The sequence below is a fragment of the Neopsephotus bourkii genome, unplaced genomic scaffold, assembly GCF_033783945.1.
Source record: "Neopsephotus bourkii isolate Nb327-2 ecotype Australia unplaced genomic scaffold, CSIRO-AGI_Nbou_v1 NB_730, whole genome shotgun sequence".
Classification (NCBI taxonomy): Eukaryota; Metazoa; Chordata; class Aves; order Psittaciformes; family Psittacidae; genus Neopsephotus; species Neopsephotus bourkii.
This window is the reverse complement of record NW_026901228.1, coordinates 3,001,955-3,022,858: the sequence shown is the minus strand read 5'-3', so window position 1 is coordinate 3,022,858 and position 20,904 is coordinate 3,001,955. Positions and strand designations below refer to the sequence as shown.

The following is a 20,904-nucleotide window of genomic DNA, read 5'->3' as shown; positions in this document are numbered from 1 at the left end:
TGCTGCAATTTTGTGTAAGTAAAACACAGTATAGCTTTCCTTCACTTTTTGGAAATGATTTTCTGAATTTATATACATGCCTATAAAAGCAAGTAGCTTTCATGTTTATCTTCACAGCTCCTGGGTTCAAAAGAAAGAGTAGTTACAAAAAATTGAAATAAGTGAGTTTTGACATGCTGAATTTAATCAAAATCATCAAATGGAACACAAATTACTATTTATAAAGTTAAAATTTGTACCTGCAGCCTGAAATGTTGCTTAAAGACAAAATATTTTTAAACATTTATTAATCATAGAGTAGTTTGTGTTGGAAGCAACCTTCAAAGGTCATCTGGTCTGACACCCCTGCAATGAGCAGGGACATCTTCAACTTGATTATGTTGCCCAGAACCCAATGCAGCCTTGACTGTCACAACAGGCCCTGATAAAAAGTCCCTCCCTATCTTTCTTATAGGCTCCTTTTAAACACTGAAAGGCTAGAATAAGGTCTCCCTGGAGTCTTCTCTTCTCCAGGCTGAACAACCCCAACTCTCTCAGCCTTTCCTCATAGGAGAGGTGCTCCATCTCTCCGGTTATTTCTGTAGCCTTCCTCTGACCTTTTCCAGCACGTCCATGTCTTTATTGTACTGAGGACTCCAGAGCTAGATACAGCAGTCCAGTTGGGGTCTCACCAGAGCAGAGGGGCAGGATCGCCTCCCTCAGTCTGCGCACACTTCTTTGTGTGCAGTCCAAGATATGATTGTCCTTCTGGGCTGCAAGAGTGTATTGCTGGCTCACATACAATCTTTCATCCACCGGTACTCCCCAAGCCCTTGAGAGGCCTGCTCTCCATCCCTTTATCCTCCAGCCCCTATCGATATCAGGGATTGATCCGACCCAGGTGCAGGACCTTGTACTTGGCCTTGTTGAACCTCAGGAGGTTCGTTTGGCACCATTTCTTGAGCTTGTCCAAATCCCACTAGATGGCATCCCATCCTTTGGGCATGTCAACTGCACCACTCAGCTTGGTGCCATTGTAAACTCAAGGGGGGTACACTCTATCCCACTTTCTTTATGTTGTTGATGAAGATATTAAACAGTACTGGTCCCAGTACAGACCCCTGAGGGACACTACTTGTCATCCAGACATTGAGCCATTGACCACTACCCTCTCACTGCAACCATCCAGCCAATTCCTCATCCACTGAACAGTCCAGCCATCAAATCCATGTCTCTCCCATTTAGAGAGAAGGATGTTGTGAGGGACTGCGTCAAAGGCTTTACAGAAGTCCAGATAGACAACATCTTTAGCCCTTCCTTTGTCCACTGATGAGTAACTCCATCATAGAAGGCAGAACTAACTAGGTTGGTCAGGCAGGACTAGCCCTTGGTGAAGCTGTACAGGCTGTCCCTGTACTCCATATGCCTTATCTGCCATCTTTTAAAACCTAGACTGTATAGATTAAGTGCTTTATCTACCCTACTTAGTTCACTTTCCTCAATCAGAGACACAAGGAATGGTTTTCACAGCTTGTGAATTTAATGAAGATGCCAAACTGTGACTTCAAAATTCACCATCTATCTCCTTGTAATTTCCAAGACAGCTGGTCCAAACCTGATGTCTGTGTGCTATTTCAAAAGAGATTTTGAGGTTTTTACTCTTCCTGTGTTTGTCACACAACCGAGGTTCAGCTGATATAAAAATAAATCTATTAAAAATATATTAAAAATATAAAAATTATCAAAATATGACCTAGTGTCATATCTGTATTTACATTAAACTTGCATAGCTTTATAGGGAAGACATAAGTGATTGTTAGCCAGAGCTGTACAGCTGCACAAGCACTTCAAAGGCACTGGCAGTGAAGTAAAACACTTTTCAACACTGTGGACAGACACAGTTTTATATTCAGCAATTTTTTCATGAGCAGTCACTTTACAGAATGTGGTCCTTTTCCAAGATCATGTCATATAACAGATAAAAGTAGCTGTGTTGAAGATGAAAATATAAAAATAAAACTGCAGCCATTGAATTACAGATACCTGGTCTGCAATACAACAATATAGTCACATCAGAATTAAAAAGCCATGATATCAACGTAATTAAAATCTGTTGAGTGAGCCAGAGCTTTCCAACTGATTAAGACTCCTGTGCTACTCTTTATAACAATATTCCAGTTTAAGAAGCTGTTCTTACTTTTCACAAGTGCTAAAAATATCAACGTATGCTTTATTTACAGTTCTTTCAGCTTTCCCTACACATTATAACCAATTAAATAGGTATTATTGTAGCAACAATTTTAAATCTACCTACCTTTGGGGAATTTTAGAGCAGAGGCAGACACAGTGAAGGCCATTGGGTTTCTCTGTTCAGCAGGAGATGCTCAAAGAGTGTGAAAATTTTAACCACCAAAAAATGCCTGTGAGTCAAAATAGAGCAGTCCTCACTTCTTCCCCCAAATCCTTTCTCATACTTGAAGTAGAATAAAAATTAGTACCATCAGAAGTAATTTTCTAACTGTTCCATTCCATCAATCAGACACATTAAGTATCACCAGAGACAAATTTTAGTTGATTCTTGAAAAAGAGTACAGACGTAAGTACAGATATAGAAGCTTAGTTGCCAATTATGCTAAGGTGTTATTTATGACTTAAAAGAACTCTGGGTAAACTGTTGGTTAAATTCAAGCAGGTTTTCTTCATAGCTTTGGGCTGCCTAGTACAAATCTCTGTAAAAATCTGGGTCACACTGTAAGTTAACAATGAGATATTTTGCTGGTGCTTAAACAGTTCAGAGTTCATTTTGCCTAATCCAAAATAAGCCTTCTTAAAAAACGCAGTAAATGCTCACACAGCCCTTCACACTGGTTTACATGATTGTAAAATTATTCTCTGTTTGCCCAGGTATATCATCTCCAAGATGACTCCCTAGAAATATAAAGAGCAAATATTTTCTTTTACCCTACTCTATCACACCAAAGGCATCTGCAATGTATATTCAATTACATCATTAATTAAACTAGAATTTCAAAATGTTGGACCATTTGAAAAATTCAGTATGCAGCAGTTAGCAGTTTTGAAACAACTAATTGTTCAACTTCTACTTTTCAAGTATACCATGTACTTTAAATAGAATTGCTAAATTAAAAATGTAAATTGGACCGTATCTTTTAACAGTTGGTGATTTGTCTATTTTCCACTTTTTATTATGCATAATTTTTATAACAAAAAAGGGATTTTTTTTCATTCCTGTTCTAGTTGATAGCAATTCTTCCATGCTTCTCAAAGCTAATGTAATAGAACTACATAAAATGTTTAAGAAAAGCCCCATTAAAATATACAAAGCATACTAATTCATGAAGTCAAATCAGAGCAGAGTAGAAATATAAGCTTTAATAAAACTATGTCTGTTGTAAATAACTATTCAAGCACAGTCATTTTTTTGCAAATTGCATGGGATATAGCTTAGCGTACTCGAAGCAAAGAATTGCTCAGTGGGATAAATGCATCTTAGTCAGAAATAGATTAAAAGATACAGCTGAGCCATCAATAAGAACCAAATAATGCAGTATTATTTGCTGTTTGTTTTGAAGATGTAATTGCAGATCCCAGGATTTCAATAAATCTGTGCACATCATGGAAAGAATTGTAGAGAGGAACTGGGGTAACACGAAGAGCATTTGGTTCTCTCATGTCACACTGCAAAACAGAAAGGGAATACTTAGTAAATTCCTGGTATAGTTGAAGATGTCCCTGCTCATTGCAGGGAGGTTGGACCAGATGACCTTTGAAGGTCTGTTTCAACCCAAACTATTATATGATTTTATGATTTATCTGACAGACTGCATTTTTAAACGTTATCCTTTGTCTTCAAGGAAGAATGACTGGACTGATGAGAAACATGTAAAAACTTTGGGGCCCCCAGGAAATTACTACAAAGAGCATTATTGTGAAGAATGTAGCAAGAAGAGTGGTGTTTTACCTAAAAAGGGTTCAAGGCTCAGGATGGGCAGGAGTCTAGCAGTGCCATTGAGGGGCTCCATACCAGCTATGTATCTCCACAATTTACCTTAACACCTATATCAACCCACAGTTGAAGAGGCACATAGGTGACGAAAAAGCCACCACAAAACAGAAATATGCCAGTAGGCAGTGTCTTGTGCAACAGGCGCAAGTAATATCACAGGACTTCCAGTATTTTTCCTTCCCCCACAATGAATTTGAACATTCTGCTGAATATTGCCTCATATGTGAAGCATATTACTGCATTGTGAAGACAAGCCAACAGTGTAAGGCCCCGTGCCCTCTTAAAAGCAGCAGTTCCTGGAATTCCTTGGCAGCACCAAAACATCAACATATTTAGCCTCAGTGAGTTGTTCTTTGGGGACACAAGTCCTGAGCAGAAATAAAACCTGCATATCATTTATATGGCATTAGGCTATCAGCCTCACCTCCCAGCACTTCTAAATCAATGAATGTATAGCCTTAAATTTAGTTTTTATACTTTTTGAGAAATGCTAACTGGCAACTGGGCCATTACATGGCACCATCATTCAGTGGCCTCTTTTTCTGAGTGTTAAAACATGTCTCTAAGGAAATGACAGGTTTTTAATTCCTTCAACTCAATGCCTCACAAAGAGCAAGGGTTTTGCCATCTGCAGATGAGGAAAGAGACTGGTGGAGGTTCAGAGTTCCTTGCCATTGTCAGTCTAAAAGTATGTGATTTGTGGTGTTGAGGATAGTGAGCACTGCCTGAACCCTCATCCCTAACTGCCTGCACCCCAGGATGGCTCAGACCAATTCTTTGGCTTTCTGGCCTTGTGTCTGGACCCACAGGAGGGGACCTGGACAAGCACACTTAACAGGATGCCTGTGCAGTCAGTGCATTGAAGCTCTGGCATACTCATATTTGTGTTTTTCCACTGATTTGGGATTTTTCTTTTTTTTAATTTCCTATCTTTCCTGTTCAGACCATTAGCTCCAGATCCATAATTCCTCCCACTGTAACACACCCATAAAGCAGCTTTAACTTCACTAGTGACTCCTGGGTGCCACTCGCAGAACTACTGGAAATAAATCAATAGAGATAAGGAAATATACACATTAACAAATAATTTATAAAGTAACTCATTTGATTATTTGCATAAGTAAAGATTGAAAATGCTATGTAAGCAATTTTCACCATTCCCAGGGTTTTTGCTCTTATACGAGACTATATTTGAATAAAAGCAAAATTATTAATTTGTTATGCTTCACAAAACAGTGCATAAGAAGATTAAGTTTGATATACTCACAGCCACTCCTCTCTTTTCCAGCTCTTTAAACACAGATTTGATTGGAAGTGAAAAAGATAGTGTGAGTTGACATCCTCTTTCCTCTATCTGAGATGGTGTGATTATTTTTACAAAGGGCTTCTCTGGATTTGTTTTATCTTCGCTGTAGTAATGTTTTATCAGGTATTCCAAGTAACCGGTGAGTAGAATGGATTTCCTTCTCAATGCTTTCATTGTAGTTTGACCAAAAACCTGTAATGAATTTAGATCATTAGAATGATAATATAGTAAATATTGCGATTTCTTAGCAATAGCTAAAAAACAAAAAAACTTAGCCATGTTAAATTTTTATTGCTACAGATAAGAAAAAGGAAATGAATACTAAAAGGGTAGATTTCTCTATTCATTCTCATTGGAATCAAGTGGTAATATCAGATAGACATTATATATAAACATGTCATAATTGGGCTTTTTAAAACAGAGGATAACGTTATAACTCTAGATAATGAAAGACATTTCAATCTACTGTTAAGTTTTACATCTGTATCTGCATGAATGTACTTGCACACAAAAAGTTTTCTGAGACCATTCATTTGCACATCTGAAGAGGCTCCATAAATTCTCATACATGGAACAGGACATAAAACCCAAAATCAAATACAGGTTTTTTCCTGTATATACTGCAAGTAACAAAATCTAAGGTCAAGACTGAAACATGACTGATCTACAAATACTTGTTTTGGAAAACACACGTTTTATGCTAATACTGACTTTGCTGCTTTAAGTTCTGTACAGGCTCTGTCTCTGATAGTGCACATGAAGAAAAAATATTCACTTGATTCTGGTTTTATAGCTCTATGCTCTTGCAAAACTGCAAGGACTGGTGAGCTGCGGAACTCAAAATATCATGAGACCTGCAAAAGTGAATGCTTAAAAAAGGCAATGCTCCTTTACCACAGAAACAAGAACAACCAGTGTGGCAGGAGAGTTTGGGAGAAAGTGAGGCAGCTTCTACTTGCACTCTGGAAACATTCAGTTACAAGGAATAAAGGAAAATGTGACCCTGGAAATAATTTACCCCTGTCTTCCTGAAGCCCTCCCTTTTCTTGTTCCCAGGCAAGTAGCTTCAGAGAATAATGACAAGATACAGACATGCAAGCACCCGATAGTCACTTTGAATCACATTCTGGCACATAAAAGTAATACCACTGCTCAGGGACAGTTATGCCTTCACTGACTGCAGCTGCAAAAGGTGGAGGTCCTGTATGAAAACCCATGATCTTCACTCTCAATAAAACAGTTCTCCACACTGAAGGAGCAACACTTTTAAGACTACTTATATCATAACCTGGAAGATAGTGTAAGGATGTAACTGAGAAATCCTACTCAAAATACAACTAAGTCTATTTTCCAGCAGCACCTGGAAGTCACTTTTTTTAGGATATCTCAACTATTATTTTGTGATTCTATCACAACCACCAGATGCTGCACAAAACCAAAAGTTCCTATATGTTTCTGTGAAACAAAATATGGCTTCTGTAAGGCAGTCTTTGCATTGAGACAGTGCAGATATGGAAATGAATGTGACAGAGATCAAAGCTGTCAGCAGTCACCACTTGCACAGGCCAATAAAAATCTAAAGGTACTTCCCTCACCACACAGGCAGGCAGAACTTACATGCAAGCTTCAGAGGGTTACTAGAGGTAGAATGGAAACCTGCCTCCCATTCCTCTGGGCTTTGCAGCAGTACGAGACATGGATCTCAGGCTGCATGCAAAAATCTGTTTCCTCGGGCTTTGCGCAAGGAATATTTGACCTCCTGGGTAAAATTTTTGGAAAAGATCTTTTAAATATGGCTGTGGAGCGCTCCCCTTTTTTCCATAAAAGGCAGAAGCTACTGCTATAACAGTCATTTTAAGCATTACTGAGGAATAATGCCCATTAACACTTGCAGTTTTCATTGTTTCCATTGGAAACACTGCCTTCTGCTTAATGTGTCCCAGTGAAGGTGGCATGCAATTTCACTAGCCATCTCTTGCCAGACATGAAAACTATTTTGTTTCCCACTGTATTAGAGCAGTTAGCACTGGGAAATCCTGGCTGTGCCAAAAGGTAATGCAGGCATAGAAAGGGGAGGCAATGGAAACTGCTCAGCCCTCATTGTCTGAGGCTCCCTGCAGTGGGCTAAATGACATCAACCCCCACAAACTGGAGTAGTGACAATCTGAGTCATAGCAGAATAGCTTTCAGTTTATCTCTAAGGTCACATAAAGTTTAAGAAATTATATTGGATATTTAAGGGCTAAGAAAATAAATTACCAGGCAGAACAAGCAGCACTGCTGTGCCCTTTGCAGTACTTCAGCATCACATGTAAGATGAGAGAGCACAACTGGCAGTTTTCTGGTTATGTTTGCTTACGATACTCTTTTTTTCAGTAAATAAAGAAGAGGAACACACAGAGTATGGATATTGTTCTTTGTTCCAGCATCAGCTTTGCCATTACAGTAGCATTAATGGAATGCTAGCAGACATAAATTTCTTCCATTTATGTTGGTGGCAAAACCTTGCTTCCCAAGACTAGCTTGAAAAACAGCCTTGGCAAAATTTTGATACAGTAACATATGTAGCATATAGTAGGAAAAGCTTTGTATAACCATCCTTTTCAGACACAAAGATGTGTCCTGCATTTCATGGTTGAATCATCCATAAGAGAAATGTTGCTACATCTTCATAGGAAATGCAGCATGATACAAAGTGTTTGGAGAACAGCCGCATGCCTTCAGACAGGGCTGAACTGTCCTCTCTAAGGCTGACCAGATGACTTTCAGCCCATTGGTGACACCTTCCTAGAAAGGAAAGGATTAGCTCTATATGGCAGGACTGCCCTTTCCACAGTGATTCATCTAGAGATGGGTCAGTGGTGGGGCTCTGCTCCTTTGGCCACCAGAAAACTAATGACAAGATGAAAGAAAAAACAGTCTGGAGCTATACCACACATATGAATTCCTATTGTAGGAAATATCCACAGGCAGTTTCTGCCTTTTCTATTTGTAATCAAAAGGACTACAGCAGAGGACAGGCTCCCTGAGCCCCTGGTTCAATTTAGGCTCCAGGACACTCGGTGGCCACGTCTGTTTTCTTTCATAAAGGAGTTAAGTCTGTTTTGCTCAGGGAAAATATGTAAAAGCACCTCTGTATGCAACTTTTCAGAGTTGTGATTCTTTCATCAGAAATCTTGAACAGCATCCTTCACATGGGTTGCACTGAGGCAAGCTCTTGAGTACCTATGGGAAAAGCTGCTGTTTGTACTGAACCACTAAAAGCTGGGAGAAACACAGTGCTAGCAGTCAGACTTGGAGGTGCAAACCTCGAGTATACTGGGTTCAACAACACATTTTGTTAGAACAGTGAAGAGATGAGCATATTTATTAAAGGCCTTGATCTCTCAGGTTGTAGGGTTGTTTTGTTTGTTTTTCACACCATCACCCCTTTCTTTTTTAACTGTTTTGACAATTTTTTTAAGGGAGACGGCAATAATACACTTAACATCCATTCAACATTTTAATGCTCTTACATTCAGGCTCGAAGTAAAGCAACCACTTACCTCTAAACTAGCTTGCAGAGCACATACCAGTAAAATTGGAGGATTTGATAACCGAAATCCATTAATTCCTTCACTTACTTGTAATTCTGGAAAATGAATAACTTTTATTAGTGGTTTTGACTACTTCTTTTTAATGGATTGGACCTTATCTTGAAGTCCCTCCTCACGCAATAAAGTATTTCACTAATGTGGCCTGTAGGAATCTGTCGTTAAAAGGAAACAGCAATCTATTCACAGCTAATACTTTTAACTTCAAGAGAAGCTCAATTTTATCCAGCAGAAGACCTCATTAGCTTCTTCATGGAAACTAGAGAATTGCAATTAATTTATTTAAATGGTGTGTGTTAAGACCACCTTTGCACTGAATCTCTTTTAACGCTGGCACAAGCCAAAGAAATTCCAAGTCAGCAGAGGCATGCTCATGTGGAGCTCTATTGCATGAGCAGGGAATCATGTTCCTTAATTTTATTAAAATGACGAGACACATGGGAGACTGCATATCAACTAAGTGTAGCTTCAGGCCACATAGAGAAGTTGCACAGACTTTAAACTGTGAAATTTCACAAAATCTATTTAATAAATTTATAAAGCCTCACTGTAAGTTCTGTGTCACCATTTATATTTCATGCTCCAGTACCAGAACAAGAGGATGCTGTGGAGGAAAGGTTTTTCATGCACAACAGACTGGCTAATTTTATAATGATCACTGCTCAACTTCTCCCCTATAAATTGCCCATGGAAATAAAGAAATATTTTTCTTCTTCTAACAGTATTTCAATGCAATTTGTGTCTTCTACTGGCTTTTCAAAGTGCCGCTTTTGCATTTGGTCAGAAAACAAAGAGCAGACTGAGGCTATTAGAGCGGTGTTCTCCAGCCAAAATCATATCAGTCTTGTCACACATCTTTTGCTAGTTCAGGGAATTGGGAGATGTTGAAACTTTAGTAGTATTTCATGACTGTATCAGGTTGACTTACCTTTATTTACATAATTTCTCATTAATTCCAGTGGAACTAATCCTAAAGCAAGATCCTCACTCCTCAGAGACTTATGAGTTTAATTCACTGGATACTTTGAAGGTTTCATCTATATTCTATATCTGCTTTTTGAAGGTATTTCAGCAAAATGTCTAGAAGCAGACAGTCAGACTCAAATTTTTCCCAACATTTATTTTGATAACTTCATTGCATTACATATTTGGAATGGGTTTAGTTTAATACCTTTAACATAAGGTCATGCATAAGGAAATACAAGTTTCTATCCTTTCTACTCAAACTACTGTAAAATGAAACTGGTTGCTTATAAATACATCAAATACAAATCAAATTGAAAGTATAAAAGTACATACTGTTTTCCATGAGGAACCGTGTTTTGAAGTCATGACCCCACCAGCCAATTAGCCTAAGATTTTGTAAAGAAAGAAAATTAATAGCAATTTTGGTATAATATCTTTTGGTTTAGCTATGAGAGTTAAGAAATATAGAAGAAACATATGCATTCCTAATAATACATTGTATTTCTAAAAATGCAATAAATTCTATAAATAGCTAGCACTAAAAACTTAATCTTACTATTTGAGATTTTAACTACTGATGATAAAATACAGTACATCTTTCAATTAACTATTGATTTCTAACAATACCCATTTTGTCTGAATTCATTTCACAAAACAAAAAATAGAACAGAAATATTTCCACTGTTTTGTTCCAAAGCACTAAATTCAAATCCCCTCCTTAAACTTAGTTTCATCATTATTAAAAGCTAAATTGTGTTATAAAATCTAATTTAAGGAGTTAGTGATAGCCAGCAGACAGTCAACAGGACCTCAGAACAAGGATTGTGTAGGCATTGCCTGTTTCTTACTGTGAAACGGCAGTCTGAATTCTGAGTAAACTTGTTATCTCCTGAACTGAACTTACTATTAAAAAATATCAATAGTTTAAGATCACCTCCAGAAAAAAATAATTAAAGATTAATGCCTTTGAAAATCTTTTATCCAAGCTTGTACATTAAGATGGCACTACACTATTAACTCATACTTACGGAAAAATATGGTCAAGGACATAGCTATAAACAGTTTTCCAAAGCAGTTGGACGCACTGAATCCGCTAGTGCCCAAGGCACTGCAGATGAAATCAATATTACAAAAATCAAAGAATCTTTTGCCACTACCCTTGGGTTCTCTACTTCTTAACTCAGTACATGGCAATATCGGTGACTAATAATGTCAGTACCATTTGAAATTTCCAGTGTGTAAATGCTATTATACTATTAACAAATCACAACCACAGACTCCCTCCTGACCTTATAATGTCTTCAGGACTGGACATATTGGACACAATTTCTTCCAAGACTTTGCTTTGCTTTCTCTATACCAGGTAGCAGAGATGTTAGGAATGAAGCCTGGCAAGTGTCCAAAATTTGTAATAGTAAGAAAAAAAAAAAAAAAAAGGAATCTATAAATAAAACTCACAGTAGATTAACCTTCCTGGAAGTAAAGAGGAAAGTCATTGCCCCTGTCTAAAGCAGGAGCACTTCTTTGCAGTATGCTCAAAAGAGCTTAGTTCTGCAGAATTAGGACCACATTTGAGTTTAAAACTTGTTATATGAATACTGCATAGTATAAAACAAAGTATTTACTATTCCTGTATAACAGCATAAGTTTTATGCTTACTTCTATGAAAGGCTCTGAGCTGCATCCAAACATAGTGCATACAGAAAAAAACATGCTTTTTTCTTTGTTGCTGCATGTTTTTATTATTCTAAGACCCATGAAAATTAATAGTGCAATATATATTCATTTCAAATAAGATATTATATTGCTGAAATGAATATACACCAAGTATAATGCAGTTTCTGCCTATGTGAATGCTCTGAATCATAAAGGATATTCCAGATACTTAATATGAACTGTATAATATATCTACCTAAATAACATATATTACTACATCATACTGCTAATGTTAATGAAACATACATTCCATGAATTCCAAAATTTTTAAACCTGAAAAATCCCATAGGAAATATAACATTTGGACTATTATACTATAGCAAGGAGGAAACAAAAATTCTATTTGGACCACATCATAAAGACAAAATAAACATCAAACACAATATTACCCAGATAGAGCCTGATGAAAAGCATGATGGTTGCATTTTGACCACTCAAAACTTGCTAACTCTGAAGCTGGCTTACAAACAGATTTCTGCTGTGGCAACACATTTCCAACATGGAAACTGACATTTCAGAACTTTTCCAAAATGACAGAATGTTGGTTTTTGGTTTGGTTTGGTTTTTGTTGTTTTTTTTTTTTTGTTTGTTTGTTTGTTTGTTTTGGGTTTGGGTTTTTTTGTTTTTTTTTTTTTTATAAAAACAATTCTAGCTGTCTTGCCCTTTCCTGCCATAACTTTGACAATTTGCTTTTTCCCCTTCTTCCCTCTCTCCCACCTCCCTTTTTGGTTGTTCTAGAACTTCAGAGATGTCACTACAGGTTATAAACTTTGAGGCAGCTCTGGTCCTACACTCTCGGTGATCTAATGGTCCCTATAAATGTCACATTATTTGACACTGATGTTGACAGGCTTTGAAGTGTAGAAATTAACAAAAAACAGTAATTTGCTCTTTGCAATTTTCTGTGAAAGTTTTGAAATTAAGGTTATCACTGCTATGCCAAATTTTAACCCGTGGTGATGGGAAATAGCTAAGGTATTAAACCCCAAACATAACACGATAAATGATCACTAAAAATAATAGGCAATAAAACTGCACATTAAGATACCGCAATAAAGTTTCTTATTAAAGAGTTATTACTCTGCATGCAAAATGAGTATTTTGAAATGCAGTCACCATTTTGATTATTCCTGCTTCAAAAATGAAGGCACCAAGATTCAAATTGATTCTGAATTCCAAACCATAATCTTTGCAAAACACATAATGTGGAAGGCTTTGAAAATCCTTATATGATGTGCTTCTGTTTAAAAAAACCTTAAGCTTGTTAGTAATAGGACTCTAAAATTACATCCTCTACACTGCAGATAAAACTCATTTTGTGAAATGTGGCAAAAATCAGTGTCTGGGGAAAAAAAAAAAAAAAGGGTCTAATTTTGCAAATGTTCCACTATAAACCTTTAAGAATAATCACAGAATCATAAAATGGTTTGGGTTGGAAGTAACCTTAGAGATCACCTAGTTCCAACCCCCCTGCCATGGGAAGGGACACCTTCCACTAGACCATGATGCTCAAAGTCCCATCCACCCTGGCCTTGAACATTTCCAGGGATGGGGCATCCACAGCTTCTCTGGACAACCTGTCCCAGTACCTCACCTCACAGGGAAGAGCTTCTTCCTAATATCTAATCTAAATCTACCCTCTTTCAGCTTAAAACCATCCCCCCTTTATCCTATCACTACATGCCCTTGTTAAAAAGTCCCTCTCTAGATTTCCTTTTGGCCCCCTTTAGGTATTGGAAGACTGTATTAAGGTCTCCCCAGAGCCTTTTCTTCTCCAAGCTAAACAAGCCCAACTCTTTCAGCCTGTCTTCATAGAAGAGGTTTTTTAGCCCACTGGTCATTGTGTCCCTTCTCCAGACTCAGTCCAGAAGGTCCAACGTCCCTCTTTTGCTGGCAGCCCCAGCACTGAATGTAGTGCTTCAGGTGTGGTCTCATGAGAGTGAAGTAGAGAGGAAGAATCACATCCTTTGACCTGCCAGTCACACTCCTTTTGATGCAGCCCAGGATACTGTTGGCTCTCTGGGCTGCAAGCACACTGCCAGCTCATGTTGAGCTTCTCATCAGTCAACACCCCCAGGTCCTTCTCTACCCAGCCTGTAGTTGTGTTTGGGATTGCCTTGACCTAAGTGCAGGACTTTGCACTTCGTCTTGTTGAACTTCATGAGGTTCTCACAGGCCCACCTCTCAAGCTCCCTCTGGATGGCATCCCTTCCCTCCAGTGTGTTGACAACACCACAGAGGTTTGAGTTGTCAGCAAACTTGCTGAGGGTGTACTCAATCCCACTGTCCATGCTGCTGACAAAGATGCTGAATAGCAATGGTCCCAGTACTGACCCCTGGGGGACACCACTCATTAAGGGTCTCCACTTGGATATTGAGTCATTGACCACAATTCTGAGTGCAACCATCCAGCCAATTCCTTATCCATCGAGTGGCCCATCTGTCAAATCCATGTCTCTTCAATTCAGAGACAAGGATGCCATGTAGAACAGCGTCAGATGCCTTGCACAATTGTGTTAGTTGTTCTTCCCTTATCTTCAAATGTCATAGTCCCAATGTAGAAGGCCACTAAATTTGTTAGGCATGATTTGACCTTAGTGAAGCCACACTGGTTGTCACCAATCACATCCTTATTGTCCATGTGCTTTAGCATGGTTTCTAGAAGGATCTGCTGCATGATCTTGCTGGTCACTGGGATAAGACCGACTGGCCTGTAGTTCCCCAGATCTTTCTTTTTTTTTTTCTTTTTAAAAATGGGGGTTATATTTCCCCTTTTCCAGTCAGCAGTTCCCTTTCCTTCAGTTCCCTTCACTGGACTGCCAAGACTTCTCAAATATGACATATAATGACTTGGCAGCTCCATCCGCCAGTTCCCTCAGGACCCACAGATGCATTTTATCTGGTTCCATTGACTTGTGCACCTTAATGTTTTACTGGTCATTGCATTTTATGTGTAATTGCACCCAAACTGTGCTCTTGTCTTCTTATCAAACATAATTAATCAAAAGGGTTTTCTAAGCAATGGACAGCTTGTGGTGTGTGTGCAGATGGCATCCTGCTGCCAGTCCCAAGTACCTGCAGCCTCCCAAGGCTGCTCAGCAGAGGTGCTCCTGACACATCCCAGTAACCAAACTCATATGAGCAGTTGTATCACTCACTTAAACTACCTTAGTCTCATCCGCATTTACAAATGGCTCTCCACAAACTCTGAGCACAGATCTGATCCTCAGACTCAACAGCTGGCGCATAGTCTTTGCATTCTACTCTGCATTAATTTTATTGCAGTTTTCTAATTGCAGCTTTTATATGTTTTAATTTCACTTTTACTGCATTAATTTTATTGTAAGCACAAGCATCTTTGGATTCAATGCCAAAATTCAGAATAAAGGGAAAGAACAACACCACCCTAAAGAAATGAGAAAAAAGATACTCATTGCTTTACATAGCATATTTTTGCTCACTGACTAGAGTTTGAGGAGTTTCAATTATTTTCTTTGCTATCACAGACCTGTCTGCTCATGGATTAGCCATTTGGTCTTTCCATGCCTCAAACCCTCATCTCTAGAAATGTTGTTCAGTACTGCCCTAACTCTTCTGTGAGTGGTGAGAATATATTTGTTAAAATGCTTTTATGTACTTAGTAATAAGGACCATGTAAGAATGGAGAAAAAAGATTGACTTGGAGTATCTTACACTGGATTTTCTGAAACGCAGATAGGGAAAGAGATTTGGAGGTAATGGGTGATGCCACTGTTATTTTTCCCTTCCTCTCAGACATTCCCTGAATTATCCGCTCAAGCTCAAAAGTAGTTTCCAGTGTTACACTTTTGTTGTGTTCATAAATGAATATTTTCCTTGATCCATGTCACCTAACTGGCACTTAGGTTGAGGAAAAAAATAATTAAAAAACAAACCCAAACAATATTTCTATCACTTAATTCTACATGCTGTTTTACAGCTGAAGCCCAAGTGGGTGGAAAATGTTATTTCACTGCAACTCCATCCCTTCCATTCTGGCAACAACATCAAGGTCCTACTCTGACCCAGGGCTCCCCTGCCAACAGTATGCTGGAAAAGAGAAAGATTTCAAACCATATTTGGTGTGGTGATGAGGGGTCTGCTTAATCAAAACAAAGACTGATTGAAAAGTGACCCCCAGATTCATCACTGAAATGAAGAATTTAAAGATTTTAACCCTCCTGTGTAAAAGAAATTCTTCATACACTGTGAAGTTGTCAGTAATAGAGTATACTTATGAGTATATATATATATATAATATATAATATATGGGCTAGGATTCACATGGGGGATTAAGGCAGTTAGTAGCTAGCCCCTGTTAGACTCTAGCAGTATTTGGAAACCTAATTCTCACTGCCTCCTTCAGAAAACCTTGTCAAGATTTCCAGGAGCTATATTTAAAGCCTTCTTTTTTATTTTTTACCCCTCCCTTATGTCTATTTAGATATTCTTTATCCCAAATTGTAGGATTGGACTTATTTCATTAAGCTCTTCTGTGCAATGTCTTTTCTTAATTTTAAGTAAGATTTGTTGTTAGAATTTGAAAAGCTATTGAAGCCCAGGTAATTATTAACCTCAGACTTCTGCAGCTTTGGACTTGCACATACTCTGATGCTTTCTTTACCCTTTTAAAATTATTACAAATGTTTCTTAATTATTAAGCATATGTGACTTGTAAGCAATACCATACATTATTAATTGATGAGTCTTTTAGAACTCAGTAGGAAAAAATTAAAATTTCTTAACGTGAAAGTAGTAACTTTTCATATTTAATATCAATGAGGCTTTACTTTGTCAAAAGACCAAAGTCATACGATTGTATTAGGGGCTAATAACATGACAGTTTTCTTCTGTGAATTAACTTACATTTTCAATACCATCTAAATGGAGATGAGTTTTATTCTCTATTTTGAGGGTTGTCTTGGTTAAAAAATAGCTAACTTCACTTTCTGCCTAGCAGCAAGTTTAAAAAGCAAATACCAAAATCCTGAAAAACAGTTTCATAATCTAAACAATGACACTTACTTAACTATGCAACTGTGATGGGTGAAATTAAGGAAACTCTATATTTGAGTAATCATGCTTTTTTCCAAAAGTAGCTGGACAGCTCCTACAGCTTCACTGTTTTCCAAGGTGAAAAATTTAGCACAACTGTTGCCACAATTAGAGGGACTCTTGGGTGAAAAGCCTAGGCTGGTCGGCCAATCAGGTGCAAGGTGATTTACAGCTGATAGGCATTTGAAGATAAAGGGTACACACACTCTTCTTGAATTGATTTTTTCCTTGTTAGTCTTTTAGACTCAACACGAGTGGGAATACACCATTTTCAACTTGTCCCTCCATATTACCCCTCCAGGTCAAAACAAAAGGAGATTCAGTTCACTTTTGTAGCAGGAAACAAGTTTCTGTGATCAGGGCATGAGAAAGAGAAATGGCTGCAATGCTATGAATCCAATCAGGGCCCCTTGGATTTGCAGAGCTCTCTGCCAAACCTCCAAGGCTCTTGCAATGAGAGATGATAATTTCATTCACCATGATCAGGCAAAAAAAAGGTATGATCAAGCAGCAGACAAAATTGGAGCCTAAATTAAATCCCAGGAAAAGATATCACAAAAAACAACCCCTCTAAGGCTAATGAAGTTGAATTAAAAGCTGTTAAATCAGCTTACTAACAACTGTTATCATAAAGTGCCCATAGATCACCTTCAGTAGCCAAATATCAGATATATGAAAAGGAGGAATACAGCCAACATATGTTAGAACATTTAGTAAGGGGAAATAAAATATTCTGCCTAACACCAGAAATTAAAAATCAAGCAGGGAGCCAATTTACTCATAGAGATATTAATAAAGTTCTCAGTGCTTTTTCTAAAGTACTGAATAGTTCCCAATTATATTATGGTGATTAAAAGGCATATTACATTCTTTAAGAAATCAGTAATGTTTTCTAGGCTGTTTCAAATAGATTAAATTAAACACGAATCGACAGCAACAATCCCTCCTAGAGCTACTATTAAATGTGAATTCTGACATAAAGGAGACTTGAATAGTTTTGATTACTGTGATGCATTTACTGAACTATACAGTTTCCTCAATATCTTGAATGAATCTTTGAGGGGATGATATCCAGATAGATTTCTAAATAATGTATGTATCTGACTGAACTATAATATAAAATTTTTAGATATGGGACACTGCTTTTCCTTGGATCTTTGTTGTTTTTTAACATGGTAGTCACAATATTAATGCAAGACTTTGTCATACTAAGATATTTGTTAGCTCAAATGTAAGGATTACCACCTCTGGTTTTTACCTGAAACATGAAGCAATCCACCCTAGATTTGATTTGTTTTATAGAAAGTAAGAAAAGTGGGAATCTGAAGTAGGAAAACTGAAAAATTATCAAATACTGAAAGTGAGTCAACATATAGTAGGAAATCCCAAACGCAAAACTGCATTTGTCTAGTACATTTCTGCACAGAAGCAGGCAAGCTCTTAGTGGAAACAGCAGAATATTTACTTGATGGTTTTTGTTGAAAATAATAATTTCCTCCCCTTAAGAAAGAAAGGTTCTGTTAGGTAGACACAGAAACATACAGATTAAGACATAAGCATTAAGAGGGAGGATAATTTCTCTCTTTGTGACCTATTAAAAAGTTAGGCAAAGAATGCCTTCTTTCCATTTTGTTAGAGGCGTGTGACATCAGCTTGAGCATTGCATCTCTGCAAGTTCATTCAGAAGGAAACTAACCCACTGCTTCCTTTTACTGGGAGAAATCAAGACACAGCAAAGTGCTTTCAAAACTGCCTGTCTCAAGGTGAAGAACAGAGACGCAAAGGGAAGGCAGTTAACACCATGTGTCCTTTGAAGTGTGTGTGTGGGGGGGAAATCACAGCAACCATACAGGCTCTGAGGAGAGCCCCAGGATCTCTTCCTTGCTATTTAAAGGGGATGCAAGAGTTGCCCCCAGGCTACATTCACCTTTCCATCAGGCTAACCCTGCTGTGATACTTTCATGTGTTCAAACAATTGTGTTGTACACCATATGATGAGAAAAGCTAGAGGTGGCAGATGGAAAACTACATCCTCAAGGAACACAGCCACGTCCCTCTCATTTCCAAGGCTGGGATTGGAAAAGGGCCATGGCAGAGCAGACTAAATGGTGTATGTCCTATCAGTGTGTTGCAGAAGGAGACACACATCAGAAATTTGGTTCTACCGAGAATTAACATGTAAACTCACTAATCTAGTGAATAATTACTGAAGAATGAATACCATTAAACCTTACTGCAAGAATTTGACCAGCCTCCACCTTATAAGAAAAATTATTAAAACAAAAAAAAAAATAAATGCTGTGACAAGCATTATGACTTCTGTTTGTTTTGGTGTGTGTGGTGTCTGCCCTTCCCCTTTTTTCTCCCCATTTCTCAATTTCTCTGTTTTTAAAAAGAAGGATAACTAAAACCTACCTGTCCTGGGTTTAGCTATAATAAAATGTCATTAGCTATAATGAACAACATTTCTGCATATTGTTGGTGGGGTTTTGGACAAAAGGAGGAACAAGTTGTCCAGCAAAGATTTAAATATACATAAAAACTGTCCCCCAAATATCTGTAACCCATGCTATAAATGAAAAGCAGCACTTTGCTGCTTTTTAAAAACACTACTTTATGTTTGAGAAATTTTACAGGAACCATGTCACTGTTTTTCTACATGATTAATTTTAAGGTTTGACTTTTCAAAACTAAGAGCATCTAGGTAGCATGGGAGTACACACAGGGCACAGGGAATGCAAACAGCACATTACTTTCATACTAACTCCACCTATCCTATAGATGATGCAGAGTTGATATATGGTACATTTTCTCGTGTGTCATCCCGTGGGTTTACGAAGAGACATATAGCTCCTCCCTCAAAATACCTTAAAATCTTAACAGGGCAAAGATGACAAATCAGGGGAAGACTTTCAGAGATGAAAGAATTAGATTATTTATAACAAGAAAAGAAACAAGATTGCTTGAAGATACAGTTTACTTACAAGGGAGGATTTAAAGGAAGATGGAGAGAAAATGCTTGACAGAACAAGGAGACAAGCATTGGAGTCACATAAAAGGAGGAACAGAGCTGAAGAAATGAGAATGGGAACAGATGATGTGAGTGCACGTTAACCTCTCTTTTTTCCTCCCAGAGACTCACTCCAAAGTTAAAAAATGCTCTTGGATATTTGCCATTCAGTTTTCAATCCAGGAACACAGCCCTTCAGGCCCATCATTGGTCTAGATTGGCCTAATAAATCACTTGTCCCAAGACAATGCAATTAAGCCTAATTAGCCAATGCCTTGATTCCTAAACAGTCTCTTCACAAGGGAGGTTTTAACTTTTGGTTTCTAAATTAGCTCAAGGAGCTAAATTGGTCCCACCTCCTTGGCAAAGAAACAGTTCATTTCTACCTCAGTATGGGATACTTTACGTACTCAGGGACACAAGTTGCATTCCACGAACAGTTTATCGATACATTAGTCCACAATTTGAGTCCATTAGGACCAATGACACACCCTTCTGGAAACAGCAGCATGTACACTTCCACTTGTGATCACTGACTTTCCACCTTGCTACATTCAGTGTTGCTCCCTGGAAGTCCCCATCTTGCTTCTTCAGATGCCTTCCTTGGCTGGGCCAAGGTGCTCTGTTTTGCTAAAACTTTCAGTAGTGCTGAGATACTGACTCTTGAATCTATCAGTTCTGAGTGAGAATTGGACCATTTTAGCCTGTTATTCCTGGAAGCATTTTTAACAAGATCCAATACAACAGATATAAAACAATCTACCCAATCTTTTTATGACTGTCTTTTGCTCCCAGCTCACATTGCTCCAAAGCTACACTTTCAGCAGTTTCATAGAAGCATCACTTATTTAGTTTGGGGATTATGTAGCTCTAATTCAGAAAGGAATAATGTGGTGTCTCATCATAGAACAAGAAAATAACTAAAGAAAAACTCAGCTGGAGCTACCAGCCCTGGAAGGGGTTGACAAACCTCTCACAAAACAGTTACTGGGCAAAGAGGGTCTGCACTGGAGCAGGGTGGGGACCCAAAGCACCTGGGAAAAATGGGAAGACGTATGGAGCTGGAATAGCAAATTTTTGTTTATCTCGTGCCAGAGTAAAGGTTCACATACCCAAAATCAATCCTGGTCTCTCTAAAGAAGTTGTGAGAAACCATTTGTTATCTGGCATTTTCATTGGAATCAAGACACCAAAAAGGAAAGTTATCTAAGAGGAACGATTGATATCTCACCTG

General features: G+C 38.0%; 2 protein-coding genes across 2 annotated transcripts in view; both read right to left on the bottom strand.

Annotated features, from left to right (window-relative positions):
• Window positions 1–2,422, bottom strand: part of LOC133212676 (rho GTPase-activating protein 15-like) — a 185,076-nt gene extending 182,654 nt beyond the window's left edge. Inside the window, exon 1 of the mRNA XM_061354358.1 lies at window positions 2,294–2,422. The gene's annotated coding sequence lies outside the window, so the exon portion shown is untranslated. The remainder of the gene's footprint in view (window positions 1–2,293) is intronic.
• A 64-nt stretch (window positions 2,423–2,486) lies between these two features.
• Window positions 2,487–20,904, bottom strand: part of KYNU (kynureninase) — a 57,363-nt gene continuing 38,945 nt past the window's right edge. Inside the window, exons 11-14 of the mRNA XM_061354355.1 lie at window positions 10,205–10,257; window positions 8,858–8,943; window positions 5,274–5,504; window positions 2,487–3,678 (exon numbers count right to left, since the gene is read on the bottom strand). Of these exons, the coding sequence (XP_061210339.1) occupies window positions 3,526–3,678; window positions 5,274–5,504; window positions 8,858–8,943; window positions 10,205–10,257 (523 nt within the window). The 3' untranslated portion in view covers window positions 2,487–3,525. The remainder of the gene's footprint in view (window positions 3,679–5,273; window positions 5,505–8,857; window positions 8,944–10,204; window positions 10,258–20,904) is intronic.